General features: G+C 36.7%; 1 protein-coding gene and 2 long non-coding RNA genes across 3 annotated transcripts; all 3 read right to left on the bottom strand.

Moving 5' to 3' along the window:
• Positions 1-221: 221 nt before the first annotated feature.
• LOC121801168 (S-adenosylmethionine decarboxylase proenzyme-like) lies at positions 222-1,630 on the bottom strand. Its single transcript, XM_042200613.1, has one exon. The coding sequence runs from the start codon at positions 1,478-1,480 to the stop codon at positions 395-397; it is 1,086 nt and encodes a 361-aa protein (XP_042056547.1). The 5' UTR covers positions 1,481-1,630; the 3' UTR covers positions 222-394.
• Positions 1,631-1,875: 245 nt separating this feature from the next.
• On the bottom strand, positions 1,876-2,885 carry LOC121801169. The gene is made up of 3 exons (XR_006050551.1): positions 2,782-2,885; positions 2,615-2,689; positions 1,876-1,897 (listed from the first exon to the last, which is right to left on the bottom strand). It is a non-coding gene; the product is annotated as an uncharacterized LOC121801169 (long non-coding RNA).
• Positions 2,886-8,583: 5,698 nt separating this feature from the next.
• LOC121797993 lies at positions 8,584-18,202 on the bottom strand. Its single transcript, XR_006049995.1, has 3 exons — positions 17,311-18,202; positions 11,694-14,399; positions 8,584-8,782 (listed from the first exon to the last, which is right to left on the bottom strand). It is a non-coding gene; the product is annotated as an uncharacterized LOC121797993 (long non-coding RNA).
• Positions 18,203-23,045: the final 4,843 nt, after the last annotated feature.

Genomic DNA, 23,045 nt, shown 5'->3' with positions numbered 1-23,045 from the left:
CATTTACTTTGTTGCATTCTCCTATCATAAAAGTAAATAAACCAAAATAAAAATAGAAATCATTTTTATTCTTTCATAAAAATAACTTTTGTAAACAGAAAGAAAAAGCATCCGAAGGGTCTATACAATTCAAATAGAAATTTATAAGTTCATGAGTCATGACAAACAGGACTCAGTCAAATTAAAAATTGAAGCGGAAAGAAATGTAAGTAGCCCAGATATAAAACAAATAAACCCCACAAAATACTCCATAACAATTTCAGTCATTGAAACAACAGAATACCAAGACAGTACTAGTAGTAGTAGTAGTAGTAGTACGAAAACAAAGACAGCAATCCAAAAGCACAAAAACAACATCGCAAAAACATTTATTGAATAGTAAAAACGACACAAACTACTCCCTTTCTTCTTCTTCTTCGTCATCTTCATCTCTGAAACATTTCAGAGTGGACCTCGGAGATCCACAGGATACAGACCTCACAAATTTCTGGTAGGTGATCGCACCACCAGCACTCAGATCCTCAATGCTTCTCTCTCCACCATTGTAACACTTCAACTCCGGGAAACAGATCTCCTCAAACAACTCAGCGCCATATTGAGCATGCACAGATACAGAAAACTCTTTTGGCTCGAAACAAGCCAAGACCCTCTCAACCAGAGCACCAAGATTCATACTTTTCAAGTCATAGCCAGCTGCTTCAAAGCTAGCATAACTGAAGCCATCTTCAGGAGTAATATGAATGGTTGACACAGCATCACCTTCAATTGAGTTCATGGAATAACCACATGGCTCGAACTCAAAGTCACAAATGCGTGATTTTGGGAGGATGTTTCTTATGCCAGATGTGTTGGTCATTACAGCTGCAACATTGGACTCATTCTTGAAGAAGACGGCAGCTTTCTCCCTGTCTAACCCAGTCATGCACATCTCAAGTGTGTATACAGGATTATCAACTACGCTGAGCCCGGCACTAGCAGAATAAATGTGCCATTGCTGTTGCTTATCAGAACTTCCCATAACATAGGCTTTGCTTCCACTTGAACCAAGCTTTCCAAAATAGCCATCAAGGACAGAAACTTCCTCAGAGAAGGAACGATGAGGGAATGATTGAGCTCCAGGAAAGATGAAGCTTCCACGGGTGTACTTCACATCTTGAACAGAAAGGGAAAGGAGCCCAGCCAGCTTGAGTATGGGAGGGATCGACAGAAGCAATTTCGTGGTCCCACAGGTCTTGATGATGATCTTATATGGATAAACGAAAAGGCTGGACTCAGAGAGGACATATGAATCGACATGCTCATTTGACAATGAATCAACAATGGTGCATTCAGCAGGTTGTAAAATTTCATCAATTTGGGATTTTGAAAGAGAACGGAGCCCATTCCCCTCAGGATCAGCAAAGATGCTTGGTTCAAAAAATGAGATTTCTAGTCTTTTTTCAAAACCTTCAAACCCTATTGCAGAAGCAGTTAAAGCCATTTTGAAATAAGAAGCAGCAGACCACTAGAGAGCAGAAACGAAGACAGCCAAGAATGAAGAAAAGGAGTGTACGGAAAAAAACTAAACTAATTGCAAAAAAAGTTGTAAAGCGTCTAATCGACGCGGTGGGGAAACAATATAGGAATATCAGGACGGCTTGCGAGCGCACTGCAAAAAAAAGTGAGAAAATGATTCAGTTTGCGTTCACAATATTAAACAATACTATACATGACAGCAAACTTGATAGCAGTTGAAGATACTCACGTTCGAGTAAGCAGCAGATCTGAACTTCTTGATGCCACCGTTTGGTCGAACGTCTTCAATGCTGTATCCGAGGGGAGCTTCGTAAAATGAAGATTTACTAGTACTAGAATTCTTTTTCCCACCTTTTGTCTCCATTATATCATCTACTCTTAACTGCAGGATAACCAGATGAAGATGCAATAAGAAGATGGGAAAACTGAGTAATGAAGGAGAATGTGAATAATAACAAGAAAATGCTGGCATAAAAAGATTGAAACAGTGTACAATCATGTAGAATGACAACCAAGCTTTCGTGGAAGGCCGAAAACATAAGGAGAATAATAGGTATGAAAAAAAATGAATATTTTGAGCTTGGTAAACTCTGAAAGATGAATAACAGATAATAAATTATATGAATGTTATTCATCACAATTCATTTTTTCCACCAAATGTCCAATAACTAATCGATAGCGTATTAACAACATACTTCATCACACTTGAAAATATTTTAAACGTATTACCAATACAGATAGAGATCTATTACTAAATTGACAATCTCAGCCCAAGAGATAAACAAATGCTTCTGAAATGCGAATCCAAAGGACACATTCATATAATGAGTACACATCAAACTGCAAATGGATAGGAAACCACGACTACAGATAGATTATTTAAGAAATTCCATTAAAAATCGCATATTTTCATAGATCTATCATCTAGATCTGAAAAAAAACAGGAAATAATACACACACCAATCACAAACTTTCATCACCTCTTATCATTAACTTTAACCGCGTACATAATTCGAAATTGACAAACATGAAATTGAGGCATAACAAAACGTTGACAGCTCAAATCAAATCCCGAATAAACTAGAAATCTCATACTTACATGAAATGGTTTTGAATTTGTGCGTGAACAATCGCTTCAAACACCACAATTTACGTAGTGTTGTGTATGCAATTCCTACAATTATATAAACAATGAGAGTTAATCAAATCTATCCTATCACCCTTACATAAAATCGAATATATATACAAGTAGAGAAATATACTCACAAAAAAAATTATTGTAACGGCCGAAGATGAAACCCTAGAATCGCAATGTCAGTTTCCTTTTCAAAATGATTTCGTTTCCTCTGGAAAAATTTTGTAGTATGACGAGGCATATTTATATAGCTAGGCAGTCATTCCTGACCGTTCAAATATTACGGTATTACCCTTTACAAGTAGTCTCATTTTGAAATTTCTTGAATATTGCCAAAATTAGGTTACCACCTCCCAAAATGCAAAATTGTAGTATAAAATCCAAATATTTAATATTGATTACAGTATTAAATCATTCCAATGTTTGAGATCGAGGATACTATGAATGGTAGAATGTGAAATCACAATTAGCATTATACAAATCTTCATACAAATATCTGAATCGGAGTATTAAAATAAATCTATGTGAAATCACAATTAGTATTAAGAACTTCCTTATATACTTAAATCATAGTGTGCATAAATTATGGAAAACATTGGTCCTACATTTAATTATTGTAACCGTGATACTGATACATGATTTGAACCTTTTCATTTAATTATTGCATTCTTTTGGAAATCATTGAGGAAAGGTAATCAATATTTATATAGTACTACTAGTATTACTCATTATTTCTTTCCTCTTATCCTCGTCCACTCTTACTATTTGGTTGCCCATTACTCTTTATCAGTTGCCATGAATAATCGATTATTTAATAGTAGCATATATATATATATATATATATATATCCTTTTTATAAGCCAGTCATCTATCTTTTCCCATACTATTATTTTTCTCATATCATATTTACAAGGTCAAAAGTGGACCGCACAATCATTATTTATAATATGATCCGATCTTCTAGGTGTGGTTATACTAATTTTTATAAATCCCTTGGCTGAAAAAAAAATGTAGAAATTAGTGTATAATAATATGTATTTGGGTAGTCACAAAAATTCGACACATTTGTTGACGTCACTCGTATTCAATTGTTCGAAATAGAATTATCAAAAAAGTGTGGATAGAACAAGTTGTGGATTGTAGTGAGAAATTATTCATGAAATTATGCGTGACGAAAGGTAAAATCAGTGGCATATACAGGATTTTTGATCCGGGGTACGACTTAAGACAATAAATAATTATATAACATGAAAAAAAAACTAATGCTATAAATGATATAATATTTTGAAACAATGTTTAGTTTTAAATCTGTACAATTCAAAATATAAAAGAAAATACATAACATCTAGTTTATTTTTTGACTGTGTCTTCATTTCTTCAAATCGTTTGACTACAACGTCATCAGAAATTTGTAGAAATATATCTTTCTCAATGAAAGTGATCAAACAACCATTCAAAGATTGATCACTCATTTGAAGAAGACACATTATCAATTAAAGCACGAGTGCTTGAAGCGGAGTGTTTGAAGCAGGTGGGTTTGCAACTCGAGAGCTAGAAGCCGAAGAGCTTACATGATTATCTTTTTGGAGATAAATTGTCTAAGATCGAATTGTTTTCTCATTATTTTTAATTTTCTGTAAATATATTCAAAATCATTATAAACTAAAATTATAAATAATTGAAGCACAAATATTAACATTACAAAACAATACAATTGAGCTTTAAATTGAAACTGTATTATAGTAAATTCTAATATTCTACTCTCTAAAATAATAATGAATTGAGAATTTACATTCTTATATAGTAAATCACGGTTGTTCATTCCCTTCAATTCTCAAATAATTTGAAATTATTGAACTACTCTATATAATTGTATTTGCATCAATTTTTCTTGGAAACTGGAATTGATATGAAACAATTTAATAAATTCACCCTCTTTAATACCCATTAATTTACTAACCTTTTCAAAGTAGATAAGTTTGTGGTATCTCTCCCGTCTTTGGAGAACCGAGGAGGCGAGAGAGTACAAATTCTCAAGTACTCAACTGGCGACTCGGCGATTGAAGCAGACCTGAGACGACGGACGCTGCACTGCACGCAGTCAAAGTGGCGACTCGGAGGAGAAAGCTTTTGTCAAGGAAATAAATCGAATCTGGAGGTTTTAATTTGGGTGAAATTAATAGGGCTTGATTTTTTAATTTCAATTTTTTTACCTTATGTATTTATTTCCTTCAACAAATTTAATTTAAATCCGAATATCTTTCGAATTTGATCTCTTTTTTTTACCTTTATGTCATTTTTATTTCCATTCTTTCTCTTCTGATATAGTAATAGTATATTAATAATTTTTTCCCAAATATTTAGGGGTACAATATCAATATATAATTAACAAAAATAAAGGATATATATAAAAATAAAGGATATGTATAATAGTATTAAAAAATTTGGGGGTACAGTTGTATTATTTATCCTAATTATGTTATGTGCAATTTGTCATGATGTCATCTTCTGGTTAATATTTTTTAATAGTAATAATTTTTTTCCCTTTTTTGTCAATATTTGTACCATGATCCGATCTTTTTCCGGTGTGATTATAATAAATTTTATAAAATCGTTGGTTGAAAATAAAACTGCAAAGATTATAGTGTGTATCGCGTATGCATTGAGAATGAAATATTTCGTATTCGCAATGTTTCCCATTAATTTTTTATGCTAATTTTAGAGTGTGTCGGATTATTCAAGATTAAATTGATTCAACTTTTAAAATGGTCTCTAATTCTTCGAAATTCATTTGATTTTAAGGGGGTGTTGAGAATAGTAATTCTAGGCTAGTGACTAGTCTTACATAGTTACATTATGGCACCCGCAACGCTGTGCCGTTGCGGTTCCTATGCCGTTCCGGCGGAACGGTTCCGCGTCGGCACGAGTTGCAGCGTGCGTTCCGTCGCCATTCCGTGCCGCCCCCGTTCCTATGCCGTGCCGCGTTCCATTCCGGAGGAACGCGGAACGAAACGTTCCGCCACGTCGCCTATATATTTTTTTTCCCTTTTTTGTCAATATTTGTACCATGATCCGATCTTTTTCCGGTGTGATTATAATAAATTTTATAAAATCGTTGGTTGAAAATAAAACTGCAAAGATTATAGTGTGTATCGCGTATGCATTGAGAATGAAATATTTCGTATTCGCAATGTTTCCAATTAATTTTTTATGCTAATTTTAGAGTGTGTCGGATTATTCAAGATTAAATTGATTCAACTTTTAAAATGGTCTCTAATTCTTCGAAATTCATTTGATTTTAAGGGGTGTTGAGAATAGTAATTCTAGGCTAGTGACTAGTCTTACATAGTTACATTAGGGCACCCGCAACGCACCCGCAACGCTGTGCGGCTGTGCCGTTGCGGTTCCTATGCCGTTCCGGCGGAACGGTTCCGCGGCGCCACGCGTTGCAGCGTGCGTTCCATCGCCATTCCGTGCCGCCCCCATTCCTATGCCGTGCCGCGTTCCGTTCCGGAGGAACGCGGAACGAAACGTTCCGCCATGCGCCTAGGCGACGTGGCGGCCTCCCATTCGACGCGTGAAGCCCACTCGCTGCCCCGCGAGTGGTCTTCGTCCCGGTGACGCAATAATACAATTTTTTTTAAAAAAAATACGAATTTAATAATTTTTTTTTGCAACGGTAATGTGACCGTTTTTTTATATCCGTTTTATATATTTTTTATTTATTATTTATTTATTTATTTACTCTATAAATACTCATATTTCATACTCATTTCAATCACAAACACACATCTATTCCTCTCTATTTCCACCCCAATTTCATCTCAAATCAACTCTCGTTTCCTTCTCCCAAATTTAATCAAACTAATGGATCCTTTTGAACAAATGCGTCAAATATTGCAACAATCACTTGAAGAAGATCGACGACGGGAGGCCGAAGAAGCCGCGCCGCCCCAACGACGCTCTCGTACGTACATCCATCGTAACCGGGAGGAAGCCGCTGCAAGGTTAGTACGCGACTACTTCTGCGATAACCCGGTTTGTGGAGATACGTACTTCCGTCGCCGTTTCCGCATGGGGAAACCTTTATTTCTCCACATCGCGAATACTTTGGCAGCCCGGGAAGAGTTCTTCCAGGAAGGGTACGACGCGGTCGGCCGTCCCAGCCACACGACGCTGCAGAAATGTACTGCAGCAATCCGCCAGCTTGCCACTGGACAAACGGCCGACATGTTCGACGAATACCTCCACATCGGAGACAGCACTGGGCGAATGTGCTTGCTCAAATTCTGCAAAGGCGTCCGGGCAGCCTTCACCGACGAATTTCTCCGGAGGCCAAGCACGACCCATTGTCAGTTCATGCTCGACCTTCATGAAACAGTGCACGGATTCCCTGGGATGCTCGGCAGCGTCGATTGCATGCACTGGCAATGGAAGAATTGCCCGGTGGCGTGGAAGGGGTCCTACACGAGCGGCCACAAAGGCACCCACCCAACCGTTATACTTGAGGCCGTTGCCGACTACCGCCTTTGGATCTGGCACGCGTACTTCGGGGTCCCCGGGTCGAACAACGACGTAAACGTGCTCCACCAGTCCGAACTCTTGACCGAAGTTTTGGATGGTAAAGCGCCGGCCATCAACTTCGTCGCCAACAACCGGCTTTATAAAATGGGGTACTATCTCGCCGATGGCATCTACCCGAAGTGGCCTACCTTCGTGAAGACGTGCAGTGGGTCTGCGAACCCAAAGCAGGCTCTTTTTGCGCAGAAGCAGGAGGCTGCTCGCAAGGATGTGGAGAGGGCGTTCGGGGTTCTCCAAGCGCGCTTCAACATCATCAAAGCTCCGGCTCGTACGTGGTTCATGGAAAACATGGTCGACATCATGTATACGTGCATAATCTTGCACAACATGATTGTCCAAGACGAAGGACCCGAGGTGGGAAATTGGTTCGACGACGAATCCCCCGGAAGCTCAACCGCAAGTAGCCCGCCTCGAAGTGGAGCGCATCCGTCTATACAAGAACGGTTATCTATTCGTGCAAGGACACGCGACTCTAGTGCTCACACCCAACTCCAACATGATCTAATTGAGCACATTTGGGCAAATTTTGGCGGATGAAATTATTAAAATTGTGTACTTTTATTTTTTTAGGATTTTAATTGTGTGCTTTTTATTTTTTTAAGTTTAAGTTGTAATTTTTTTAATGTTGTGTGTTTTTTAATAAAGTGTGTTTGTTTTTTAATAAAGTGTGTTTATTTAAATTGAATTGGGTTGGAAATAAAAAAAATGAAATTGAATGAATAGTAATTTAAGGAACGGTTAAGGAACGGTGGGTTGCAGGTTCCGTTCCTTAGTTAAGGAATGGAGTAAAAAAGTACAGTAGGGCCCTCAAATAGTAGTTTAAGGAACGGTATAGGAACAGCGTTGTGGATGGCCTTACACTATTACCAATAAAGAAAAAAATACCAATAAGAGTTCCAAATTTATATTTTCTTATATAGAAATAATAGTATATAAAACTACTAGTGGAGTAATTTGATTTTTACAATCTTCTTATTCTCCTTCCTAAACTAATCTTGCACAGTGGCACTCATTGTTTTTTCGAGAGACATTTTTTTCCTCTCATCAATTTCAGCCTCTCTTCATCTTCAATTTTTCAACATTTTGGTCTTAAAAGGAAAATTTTAAAAATTGCACTCCAAAAGAGCATCTCCAGTGGGCGGATGTCCCACTCGGACATCCACTAGGATATCCCGAAAACACCTCCCGCCACGTCACTAGGACTTCTCATCCCACTGCCACGTCACTAGGACATCCCCTTCACAATCCGCCCTTCCCATCGCCCTTCCCACTAGGACTTCCCGTGTAACACCCCTTACCCGGTAGGTAAACCAACCGAATACGTGATGTCACGTTTCAGTATCGAAAACCCGTGCTGAAATTTTCCTTTTTCTTTTTAGCTTAAAAGCATAATAAAAATCTATTACATTTAAATACATAACATTTATCCAGCGGAAAGTTAAAGATTAAACTATTACACAACATGCCACGACTACTAAACTAAGTTGACCACCAGTGACCCGCCAAAGATGCAAAACTGCTCAACACCAATGACACAATATCAACTCTAACCTGCAGGGGGAAAAAAAAGGGGGAGTGAGCTCGAAAGCCCAGTAGCAATATCCAAACTACAGAATCCAACCCTCTCAGCTAAGACAATAGTAACTACATTATTTCCTTTTTAATCTTTTGCTGGTTTTCATTTTAATTTCACAAATTTCCAAAAATTACTTACAATCTCACTATATCAAACTTATCTGTATTTTCGTCATACAACTTTTTCATATATTCTTACTTATGTCTCTTCAGATATTTCACATATCATCATATATTATTTCTTCCGCGTGAGATTCGATCAACAATCATATCATATATCATATTTCACAAATCACATATCACAGATCCTTTATTCAGAAGTCGTCAGATATTATCTTATCTTATCTTATCATATATCACAGATCACAGATTACAGATTCTTATTCAAAAGTCGTCAGATATTATTTCATCTTATCTTATTATATATCACAGATCACAGATAACAGATTCTCATTAAGAAGTCATCAGATATTCATATGAAATGTCAAGTGTTCCACATGATATCCACACATCAACACAGACATATCACAGACGTCATCACACGTATTAACATACCCGTACCAGTAGTCAAATCTTCGTCCACGACTTCAAATTTCCAAACTATGTCATCAGAAAGGTATAATAATACAAAACTTCACATATGTCATAAATTATGTCTACAAGTCTCAGATTTTTAATATTTATATCAAAACTCTCAACAGAACCATGTAACAGAATTTGTCTTCACGTATAAGATATTATCATATCAAACTACAACAGATGTTTCACATAATCTCACATTATAACTCATATATTATCATACATGTATTGTCACATATATCATCACGAATATTTTGATCAACACTAACACATAATTTCACGCATGGCCCCTTAATGTGCTTAGTGACAGACTAGGGTACGCGGATCAGATCAGAATCAGAATCAGAATCAAACACAGAAGCGGATTTTGTCCTTGAGAGGACTCCGCACAGACCACCCATTTAGGGTGCAGACAGATGATCAGACCACCCATTTGGGGTGCAGACAGATAATCCCGGGAACAAACCACCCGTAGGGTGTATATCAGACAGATCAGATAGCAGACGATCCTCGCTTCGGTTATCCAGAAGACGAGTGATCACATATAATGCAGCGCTGCTGTCCTATGGCATGCCAATTGTACCCACAGAACACACTCAAGCACGGGGCGTAAACACAATTAAATCTACTCATTTTCATCTCAATACATATTCTCAACTATTTCTAATATAACACATCAACAACTTATTTTCACACCATATCATATCGAATTTATAGATTAAATTTCGACATTCTCAAAACTATCCCAGATTCCCAACAACACAGACAGATCATACCTCATCACATATAGATAGATAGATAGATCAAGCATCACCATATTAAACCATATTTGTATACATCTCATCAACATATATCATTTATCATATCTCCTTAATGCTCATTTCCACATTATCTACCGTCACAACCATATTCTTCATTTCCACATTATCTACAGTCACAATCATATTTTCATGTTTTACTTCATAAGTCTTTTATCACATAATTACTCATAATCTACTAAGATAATAAAACATCAACACAGACAGACAAATCAGACCTCATCACATTTAATCACATTTATTTCCGTCACCTCAACATATACTCTTTTCACATATTTCATTATCAAATCAATCAACAATCCACATATTAAATTATAAACATATTTAAGCACATTATTTAATAACATCTCACATATAATCACATTATAGCACACATCATCTCAACCAAAAGAATCGAAAACCATAGAGAGGATACGCTACCTCGCAGGCTTATGAACATAAGCCTATTTCACCTTGACACTTCTCTACCCTCTAAATCCACTTCTTTGTGATCAAAACGCACTATATGCTCATTCGCTTTATGCATAGTATGAATAGCGTACCAATTAATAACTCATATTTACCCATGATCATGTTTTCATCATTAAATCATCAAAATAAATTCATTTGCTATATTAACTTAATATCCTCTTATTCTTTAACTTTCTAATATACAACTGCACTGGACTGATTCGTCATAATAATTCTATATTCATTCGGAAGGATTTAGAGGCTTGACCTAATATTTTTAAATACCCAAAGAAGTATAGTTTATAATCCAACAAGATTCATTAAAAAATTCTTAATGGTTTGAGAGATATTCTCCTTTTACCAGGGACTAACAAAATCGAACAGTTTCTGGCAACCTTTTCTACACAATTTTTATAAATAGTATTTATACTCTTTAATTAGTCACAAAATCCAGAGAACAACAAGACACCCTATAGTTAATTTAGAAATCATGAAATCAAGTTTTCATCGACTTTAAATGCCCTGAATAATTCGGATAAAACATACTAAAATATGGCAATTTACCACAATTTTGACAGTTTCCGGCGGTATTGTCTTAACAATTTATACATACAGTAAATGAACTTCTAAATTCTCCATAAAATTCAGGGGGACTCAAGACTAAATATAGTTATTTTTAAAATTGTTAAACCAAAGTTTTCACATTTCTTAACATGCTTAATAGTTCAAACTAGGAGGCGGCAGATTAGAGAGTTTGATTCTTCTCTAGCTTTTATCTCAAACCCAACCATCCCACATCAAATATCATCAATTCAGCTCTTCCCCTGTTCAATATTCATCCAAATTCACATCCATGTAATCAAACTTCTAATTCGAATATCAAACAACGACAAATGAAGGCCTATGATCGCGTAAACGTCAATATATCGAAATTTAATCGGTTAGTTTTTCCTACCCCCGAGTGAATGAAATTTCAGCCCTTCAACAACAACATATACTCAAGTTCAAGGTATAAAAATAGGATAGGAAGAAAGGGCTACCTTGATTTGTTGGCGGATACAAGATTACCCGATCGATTTACCGATTAAATGACAAATAATTGGAAATGAAAAAGCTTAAGCTTCTGGTCTTCAATGGAGAGGGGAAGGACGTGTATATGGCTGGAATGGGGTTTTGGAGTTGATGATAAACATAATTTCCTTCTAGAGGATTCTATTTATTATTAAATTATTTAGTTAGTTTTTAAATAAATTAATTATCTTGTAACATTTTATTGCCCTATCATATGATATCACATTTAGGAACTCTTTATATCATCATTTAGCATTTAAATTCTAGTTTAAGGTAAAATTATTCCCGTCTATATCTTCAAAAGTTTCGCCGATCGTTTTCGCTAAAAACTGAAATAATCGGCGATAAAAATTTTAATTACCTTCAAACTTCCCAAATCAACTCCTCATATTATTTACATACATTTTAGGTCATTTTCCATAATTTATAAAATTATTAGCCTGAAATTTTGATTTACGATTTTACGTGGGCAACGAAAATTGTCGATAATCGGTTGAACGACTTCTCGTCTAAATTTTCTAACAAAGGGTCCGACTTAACTACTAATTCACTTCACATATCTAGACATTTTGATAAGCCCTACAATCCAGGATACTACACAAATCCTAAGAATTTCCCAATTTAGTCATCGAACAGCCTTAATCGACGACTTTTCTCAAGAACGTACCAAAACTCCCTAAAACTCAATTCTTTGCTCACATATCTTTTCTAACACTTATTTAAGACTTATATTTCATTATTCCATGATTTATTGAATATCAAAATTTATTTTGTTATTTATTTTGAATTAATCCCCAAAATCCTAATTTCGGCGATTTACATCACCAAAAATTCATTTTTCCGTCTAAGGTGGATTTTGGGGCATTACAACTCATCCCCCCTAAAAAGAATTTCGTCCTCGAAATTCCATCGAATTTTCTTACTCCTGAAGCGTCATGGTTTCTCTTATGTCATTTCATGGCATTAAGTCATTTCCTATTCGTAGCGTATCCTCATTTTCCGCATCAAGCCACAAAATCATACTTAAAATCACATAATCCACCTTTCACATATAATGACACATAAGTTCATATTTCACCCTAATATATCATATTAAGATTATTAGTTCCATCATGTCACAGATTCAATAATATACATAAGCATAATTATCAAATTATATCGCATACTTCTTTACATTTTATTATCTGACAGATTTCAGCATAAGTTCCAATGTGAAATTCATAGCTCATATTCCAACAATCATTCATCAAATAGCATATAAAATCACATAATCAGCATTTTCACATTCAGATTCCCCATTCGCATTCACATGACAATGCTACCATTTTTATTACTCATTTATCTCGTACACCATTCTAGTTCATTTTTAACTTATTCATGTTGTCCTCTTATATCATATCAATTTACATACCCTTTATCATACTACATACTTCCACCTTGATTCACCACATATTGCATATTGTTTCTATTATAGTCATCATCTCTTGTTATTATAATTCCGTAGTTGATTTATTCAATTAGTTTCTAACAAAATGGGCAGCATCCCCCCTAAAATGGAGCATGCCCAAAAACCAACAGGATTCAAATTCAAACACAAAGCATCCAGACAAATTAATCATCCACAACAAAGTTCAAATATCTCCCAAATAATCAACAACAGTTCACATTATCACCAAATACCATATTTATTGTCATTTCTCAGCACACATCAATTATTAACACAATTTGCATAAATGTCAAATACCACACTCATTTTCAAATTCCATTTCATATCTAAATCTTCATTTAAATTTCCATATTCACTTAGCTCGTCTTCGAGCGCACACATAGTTCTTACGGAGTTCACATTCTAATCAGATCACCTTTTGTATCACATATCTTATATCACATCACATCATATTTCCTATTGCCCAATTTTGAGTAGACATATAATACATACAGAATTCATACTTCCATTCACATCATATAGCCCGATCTTGAGCGCTCATACAATCCATTCAAGGGCACACAGATTCAGATCATATCATTTTCCCTATAACCAACATCTTATTTCGACATATTATCGAATACTATAATTGAAGCTAATCTCAATTCTTACATTAGAACACACTTTTCAACAACAGTTTCAGACACATCCTCCCTGCACTTTTTTTTTTAAAGTCTTTTACACACACTGACGCTACCGATATTCGAGCTATATGGGGTGGCCAGTCCCATATAACATCTTTCTCGGTCACACGGGAAACTATGTCCCGTACTTTGTTAACTTCTTTCCACTTTAGACCTAGGCAGCTGCATCGAGTCACTGGTACTAACAAACATTTACTCCTATGTGGCATGTTTCTACACATTTTATTGACTCACTTTTATCCAGAACCGCCTAAACCTAGGCTCTGATACCAAAACTTGTAACACCCCTTACCCGGTAGGTAAACCAACCGAATACGTGATGTCACGTTTCAGTATCGAAAACCCGTGCTGAAATTTTCCTTTTTCTTTTTAGCTTAAAAGCATAATAAAAATCTATTACATTTAAATACATAACATTTATCCAGCGGAAAGTTAAAGATTAAACTATTACACAACATGCCACGACTACTAAACTAAGTTGACCACCAGTGACCCGCCAAAGATGCAAAACTGCTCAACACCAATGACACAATATCAACTCTAACCTGCAGGGGGAAAAAAAAGGGGGAGTGAGCTCGAAAGCCCAGTAGCAATATCCAAACTACAGAATCCAACCCTCTCAGCTAAGACAATAGTAACTACATTATTTCCTTTTTAATCTTTTGCTGGTTTTCATTTTAATTTCACAAATTTCCAAAAATTACTTACAATCTCACTATATCAAACTTATCTGTATTTTCGTCATACAACTTTTTCATATATTCTTACTTATGTCTCTTCAGATATTTCACATATCATCATATATTATTTCTTCCGCGTGAGATTCGATCAACAATCATATCATATATCATATTTCACAAATCACATATCACAGATCCTTTATTCAGAAGTCGTCAGATATTATCTTATCTTATCTTATCATATATCACAGATCACAGATTACAGATTCTTATTCAAAAGTCGTCAGATATTATTTCATCTTATCTTATTATATATCACAGATCACAGATAACAGATTCTCATTAAGAAGTCATCAGATATTCATATGAAATGTCAAGTGTTCCACATGATATCCACACATCAACACAGACATATCACAGACGTCATCACACGTATTAACATACCCGTACCAGTAGTCAAATCTTCGTCCACGACTTCAAATTTCCAAACTATGTCATCAGAAAGGTATAATAATACAAAACTTCACATATGTCATAAATTATGTCTACAAGTCTCAGATTTTTAATATTTATATCAAAACTCTCAACAGAACCATGTAACAGAATTTGTCTTCACGTATAAGATATTATCATATCAAACTACAACAGATGTTTCACATAATCTCACATTATAACTCATATATTATCATACATGTATTGTCACATATATCATCACGAATATTTTGATCAACACTAACACATAATTTCACGCATGGCCCCTTAATGTGCTTAGTGACAGACTAGGGTACGCGGATCAGATCAGAATCAGAATCAGAATCAAACACAGAAGCGGATTTTGTCCTTGAGAGGACTCCGCACAGACCACCCATTTAGGGTGCAGACAGATGATCAGACCACCCATTTGGGGTGCAGACAGATAATCCCGGGAACAAACCACCCGTAGGGTGTATATCAGACAGATCAGATAGCAGACGATCCTCGCTTCGGTTATCCAGAAGACGAGTGATCACATATAATGCAGCGCTGCTGTCCTATGGCATGCCAATTGTACCCACAGAACACACTCAAGCACGGGGCGTAAACACAATTAAATCTACTCATTTTCATCTCAATACATATTCTCAACTATTTCTAATATAACACATCAACAACTTATTTTCACACCATATCATATCGAATTTATAGATTAAATTTCGACATTCTCAAAACTATCCCAGATTCCCAACAACACAGACAGATCATACCTCATCACATATAGATAGATAGATAGATCAAGCATCACCATATTAAACCATATTTGTATACATCTCATCAACATATATCATTTATCATATCTCCTTAATGCTCATTTCCACATTATCTACCGTCACAACCATATTCTTCATTTCCACATTATCTACAGTCACAATCATATTTTCATGTTTTACTTCATAAGTCTTTTATCACATAATTACTCATAATCTACTAAGATAATAAAACATCAACACAGACAGACAAATCAGACCTCATCACATTTAATCACATTTATTTCCGTCACCTCAACATATACTCTTTTCACATATTTCATTATCAAATCAATCAACAATCCACATATTAAATTATAAACATATTTAAGCACATTATTTAATAACATCTCACATATAATCACATTATAGCACACATCATCTCAACCAAAAGAATCGAAAACCATAGAGAGGATACGCTACCTCGCAGGCTTATGAACATAAGCCTATTTCACCTTGACACTTCTCTACCCTCTAAATCCACTTCTTTGTGATCAAAACGCACTATATGCTCATTCGCTTTATGCATAGTATGAATAGCGTACCAATTAATAACTCATATTTACCCATGATCATGTTTTCATCATTAAATCATCAAAATAAATTCATTTGCTATATTAACTTAATATCCTCTTATTCTTTAACTTTCTAATATACAACTGCACTGGACTGATTCGTCATAATAATTCTATATTCATTCGGAAGGATTTAGAGGCTTGACCTAATATTTTTAAATACCCAAAGAAGTATAGTTTATAATCCAACAAGATTCATTAAAAAATTCTTAATGGTTTGAGAGATATTCTCCTTTTACCAGGGACTAACAAAATCGAACAGTTTCTGGCAACCTTTTCTACACAATTTTTATAAATAGTATTTATACTCTTTAATTAGTCACAAAATCCAGAGAACAACAAGACACCCTATAGTTAATTTAGAAATCATGAAATCAAGTTTTCATCGACTTTAAATGCCCTGAATAATTCGGATAAAACATACTAAAATATGGCAATTTACCACAATTTTGACAGTTTCCGGCGGTATTGTCTTAACAATTTATACATACAGTAAATGAACTTCTAAATTCTCCATAAAATTCAGGGGGACTCAAGACTAAATATAGTTATTTTTAAAATTGTTAAACCAAAGTTTTCACATTTCTTAACATGCTTAATAGTTCAAACTAGGAGGCGGCAGATTAGAGAGTTTGATTCTTCTCTAGCTTTTATCTCAAACCCAACCATCCCACATCAAATATCATCAATTCAGCTCTTCCCCTGTTCAATATTCATCCAAATTCACATCCATGTAATCAAACTTCTAATTCGAATATCAAACAACGACAAATGAAGGCCTATGATCGCGTAAACGTCAATATATCGAAATTTAATCGGTTAGTTTTTCCTACCCCCGAGTGAATGAAATTTCAGCCCTTCAACAACAACATATACTCAAGTTCAAGGTATAAAAATAGGATAGGAAGAAAGGGCTACCTTGATTTGTTGGCGGATACAAGATTACCCGATCGATTTACCGATTAAATGACAAATAATTGGAAATGAAAAAGCTTAAGCTTCTGGTCTTCAATGGAGAGGGGAAGGACGTGTATATGGCTGGAATGGGGTTTTGGAGTTGATGATAAACATAATTTCCTTCTAGAGGATTCTATTTATTATTAAATTATTTAGTTAGTTTTTAAATAAATTAATTATCTTGTAACATTTTATTGCCCTATCATATGATATCACATTTAGGAACTCTTTATATCATCATTTAGCATTTAAATTCTAGTTTAAGGTAAAATTATTCCCGTCTATATCTTCAAAAGTTTCGCCGATCGTTTTCGCTAAAAACTGAAATAATCGGCGATAAAAATTTTAATTACCTTCAAACTTCCCAAATCAACTCCTCATATTATTTACATACATTTTAGGTCATTTTCCATAATTTATAAAATTATTAGCCTGAAATTTTGATTTACGATTTTACGTGGGCAACGAAAATTGTCGATAATCGGTTGAACGACTTCTCGTCTAAATTTTCTAACAAAGGGTCCGACTTAACTACTAATTCACTTCACATATCTAGACATTTTGATAAGCCCTACAATCCAGGATACTACACAAATCCTAAGAATTTCCCAATTTAGTCATCGAACAGCCTTAATCGACGACTTTTCTCAAGAACGTACCAAAACTCCCTAAAACTCAATTCTTTGCTCACATATCTTTTCTAACACTTATTTAAGACTTATATTTCATTATTCCATGATTTATTGAATATCAAAATTTATTTTGTTATTTATTTTGAATTAATCCCCAAAATCCTAATTTCGGCGATTTACATCACCAAAAATTCATTTTTCCGTCTAAGGTGGATTTTGGGGCATTACATCCCGCAATAAAAAAAATCACAAATTCACAAATAAAACAATTTACGTTTACGGAAATAAAATTTCAATACGAATACGAACGGGAAAAATTAACAACTTCATTTAAAAAAAACATACATGATTTGAAAAAAAATTACATAGTAATAAATTTCAACGAGCCGTATATATAGAGTTTAAAAAAAATTAAAAAAAATAAAAATCGGACGTCCGACCCACGCCACAATGGCGGACGTCCGCCCGCCCGTCGCGCCGACGTCCGAGGACACCCGACGTCCTCACGGGACGTCCGTATCCGACCTCCCCTGCCATAATGGCGGACGTCCCGGTCGCCCGTCGCGCACGTCCGACCGGACGTCCGCCATTGGAGATGCTCTAAAATCCTTGTAACTGATTTATAGTAGTAAGTATTTTTGTCGAACTTATTTCTTTCTCTTGTGTATTAATTTTCCATTACTTTTTTTTTATTATCAATTCATCTCTCTCCGTTCCATTCAAGATATCAACCTTTTCTTTTTAATTTGTCTCAATTAAGATATTCACGTTCCATATTTATATACTATAAATCTATTTCTCCTTATTAAAATATTTAATTATATTTTTCTCTCTATTTACTCTACCTAGAAATTCCTTCTAAAATCATATGTCAAGAATGTAAGCATTTTGAGTAGGACGAAGGGAGTATTTAAACATTTTTAAAAGTTTTCCTATTGAAATGAAAGTCTTAAGGGTAAGATTTAAGAGCATCCGCAGCGGCGGACGTCCCGGCTGACGTTGGACCGGCGTGCCGGATGTCAACGCGGGACGTCAGCCATTAGGCGTAGGAGAGACGGATGCGGACGTCCGCTGCGGACACCACAGATCCGCGGCTTTTCGACGACGTCCATCGGGACGTCCGCCATTGCGGGTTCCCGACGCGGGACGTCCGCCAACGACAACCAACACAATATGGGCTATTAGTTGGCGGATGGGATATACCCTATGTGGCCCGTCTTTGTGAAGATGATCATATGCGCAACAGACGAAAAGAAGATCTATTTTGCGGGTCGTCAGGAGGCAACGCGCAAGGATGTGGAGCGGGCATTTGGTATGCTCTAGGCTCGATGGGCGGCAGTGAATGGTCAATCACGGCTGTGGTATATTGACAGCATCGCTGATATCATGTACGCATGTATTATCATGCACAACATGATTATCGAAGATGAAAGTCCAGCACTGACTATTAGGCCAATGATAATGTTGATTCTGCCGGTCCAAGGCACGGCGTGGCCACCGCCAATTTACGTACGGGGATACCCCATGAGAGGCCGATCGAGTCCGTGCATTTGCCAACATGCGCCAACGACAAACTCATATTCGATTCCAGAACGATATAATTTAAGAGCTATGGACACAGAGAGGTCGTCGTTGATATTTATAATGAAATTTGTTTAGACTTTTTTTGTTGAAATGTACTTTTTATTTTTTTATTTAATGAAATTATCATTGCACTTTCTCCGTCCGTATTCATGTCGAAATTTTAATTCCGTAAATTGTTTAATTTTGTGAATTTGTACATTTTTATTATTGTGGATGTCCGTCGAGATGTATGTCTGTCATTGTGCAGTGAGATGTCCTTATGACGTGGCAGAAGGTATTTTTGGGAAGTCCGTCGAGATGACCGCCGGGACATCAGTCCCACCATGGATGGTCTAAGAGCATCCACAACCGTGCTCTTGCCAGCGGCACGGTTGTGGGCCCGGGCTGTACTATTCATGCATGCTCTCTGGCAAGAGCACAACACCCACAACTGTGCTCTTCCGCAAGGACGAGCACAATTAATATAAAATTCAATTAAACAATAACATTTCCATAATATTAAAATCCATTTAAAAACCATAATAAATATTACAAATTACAAATAAAATTAAAAAAATACATAATTAAAATCCTAAAAATTAAAAATTATATAATTAAACTCCTTAAAATTAAAAATTACATAATTAAAATCCTAAAAATTAAAAATTACATAATTAAACTCCTAATAAGACTACGCATCCGGCGGGATCAACCCCAATTGTTTTTGGAGACCTTTTATCATGGTCTCGTGTGTTTCAAGTTGCGTGGGGGTCATAGATGACCTATCGGCCATATTGAGTTGGCTTAAGAGCATCCACAGCGAGTTGTTCGGGGGTGGAGGTGGCACATAGGGAGCGGGAGCGTCTTCGGGAGTGGCTTCGGGAGTCAAGCCGCGACGACGGTTGGCCGCCGCCTTCTTCCTTCCTTGGGGGCGGCGTTGGGAACCGCTCGGTCCGGCGTCGGGGCTACCCAAGTTAGCTCCGGCGAGTTGGCTAGCCACTTCTTCCGAGCCGGAGTCGGATAGGGCTACCGACCTTGATCGTTTGGAGGAGCCGCTAGAGGAGGATGTTATGCCTCCCTTATACTTCGGGTGCGTCCGCGTCTCCTGCCAAACGTTAAGATATTTGAACGACTTACTGTTCATGGATTGGTAGGTGCTCAGCGCGGCGGTGATGATGTCGACCTCGCTTCGGCCGCTCCCGGCATTCCGGGACTCCTGGATGAAATAGCCGTTGAACTTGCCAATTTCTTCGTTGGCTCGGCCGATGCAGTTGCGCACCATACTCTCGTTGCGCTCGATCGTTCCGGGCGGCCGGTTTGCATTGTACCGGCTTGAGACGCGCCACCAAAAGTGATCGCCGGATTGGTTTGTTCCAACCACCGCATCTTCGGAGATTTCCAAGTACGCCTTGAACAATCTTTCCATCTCCGCCGGTGAGTACGGTGTGCGGACACCGGCGCAAGATGGAGGAATCGGCATTTGGGAAGGGGCGCGAGGCCTAGGCTCCGGTGTCCACCCGTAGCGCCCTTCGGAGGCACCTTGGTCGTCGATTGGGTATGGACGGTAGCCACCCGGAACGGCCGAATCTTGGGTTTGAGGAGGGGCCGAATATTCCGTTTCCGGACTAGGAAACGGTTGTGAACCGAACCATTCGGGGTTCCAACCGTGGGAGCCCGAAGGGTTATCGTCTTGGCCGGACATAATGATGTTGTAGGGTATGAGAGAATGAAGATGAAAATGGATATGAGAAAATGGAGATGAGAATGGATAATGGAGAATGATGATGAGAGTTGTGTAGTTTGATGTGAATTTTTGGGGTGAAATTGAGGGTATTTATAGATGAAAGTGTGTATTTTTGGGGTAAAAAAAATGAAAAAAAATTAAAAAGGTGTAAAAACGGTTATAAACGGATATATTTTTTTGGGGAAGTGAATTTTTTTTTTTATCGGTTTTTTTAATAAAAAATCGATTTTTTTTAAAAAAAATATATAAATGTTTAAATGCAACGGTCGAGCCGTTGACGAATGGGAGCGCGCCACGTGTGCGTCCGCTGGCACGGACGTGCTCGATACATCAAGCAGCGCCGTGCCAGCAGCGCGAGCGCAGCTGCGGCGGATGGCGTCCGTGCCAGCGGCGCGGACGGCGGTGGCGACGGACGCCACCGCTGCGCATGCTCTAAGCATCAATAGAGGAGTATTTTTTATCGTAATAATAAGGTGCTCAAGTGTGGTGGGGGCAGTTATTAATTATTAAAAAAATCGGCAATCTGACTCGGTCACAGGCATTGGTGAGCTGTATTTTGTTGTACCTGCCTTCACTTGCTAAAGCAAGGAGACAAACAAGTCCAATCTATTAGTAGCATAGTGCCCCCACTCCAATCTTGGGATAGAAAAAGATTCTTTGATTATCTAGGTCGATAAAAATATGTTGGCACCACAAACGTAATTATTCTTAAATCTACATAATGTTTTCACGAATTTACAAGTATTGTAGTTCGTGTGTGATTTTAAATTAATCACGTTCCTAAACGAGATATGAGAGAAATCCGGCACATAGTTATTTTTTTCAAGAAGAGAACGAGTTGAATACGTCAAAGTGAATTAGTGAGCAAACGTTGTTTGCTTCTTGCCACTTTGTAAGAGAGTTCTTAGTAGCTTCACTTCCTTTTTTTCGACATTATGTGTGTACAATCACGAAAAGAGGATTCCAAATGTATATATGAAATCCGTGATATGTGTAGGAGTTGATTTCTTTACCATTTTGTTTTACTAATAATATTGTTGTATCAACAACATTTTTCATGCCATCTGTATTATATGTGTAGTGGTATAACACAACAAAAATAAAGAGAACTACCGCCTGCAAGTCTAGTAGAAGATGACACTTGTTCAGCAAGACTGCATACATTCCGACTAGTGCTCTTATCGTCCTAAATCCTTTTATAGTATGTAAAGCGCCCCCGACTAGCTAAGCATTAGCAAACTTGAGCCAAATTTGAAGTCAGGTCTCACGCATGCGCCATGGTTGGGTCTTACACACCCGATTTATTTGCTAGGTTTCAAGCGCCCGACTTTCGCATCGAGTGTTTCACGGGCACACCTACTGCACTTGCGATTCTTAGTCAGATACTTATATTGGTTCTAGACATCTAGCCACAATCCATTCCATAGTAAGTATTTTTTCAATTACCAAAGATGATCATGTTATGATCGTCAAAGTATAATGTATGAAAGGCATGAATTAATTCTCAAGGAATTAATCATGTAACTGCCGCTTCGGCTCGTAACCAACTTTTTCAATAATATTTTATTATGATTTGGAAAAAATTAGAGATTGTTTGGAAGCCGCATTGCTTCTCAACTATAATTGTATGGGTGTAAAACAAAATTTATTTGCTACTATCATGTAATTAAGTTTGTTCTATGATGCGTTAAAAGGAGATATTAGCCCATGTATATTATAGAACTAATAATTTACGATAATCTTGATGGGCCATGTAA

This window comes from Salvia splendens, chromosome 4, assembly GCF_004379255.2.
Source record: "Salvia splendens isolate huo1 chromosome 4, SspV2, whole genome shotgun sequence".
Lineage (NCBI taxonomy): Eukaryota > Viridiplantae > Streptophyta > Magnoliopsida > Lamiales > Lamiaceae > Salvia > Salvia splendens.
This window is presented reverse-complemented; position numbering and strand designations above follow the sequence as displayed.

Coding starts and splice junctions, on each gene's coding strand:
- LOC121801168 (XM_042200613.1), bottom strand. CDS start 1,480: ATGGCTTTAACTGCTTCTGCAATAGGGTTTGAAGGTTTTGAAAAAAGA.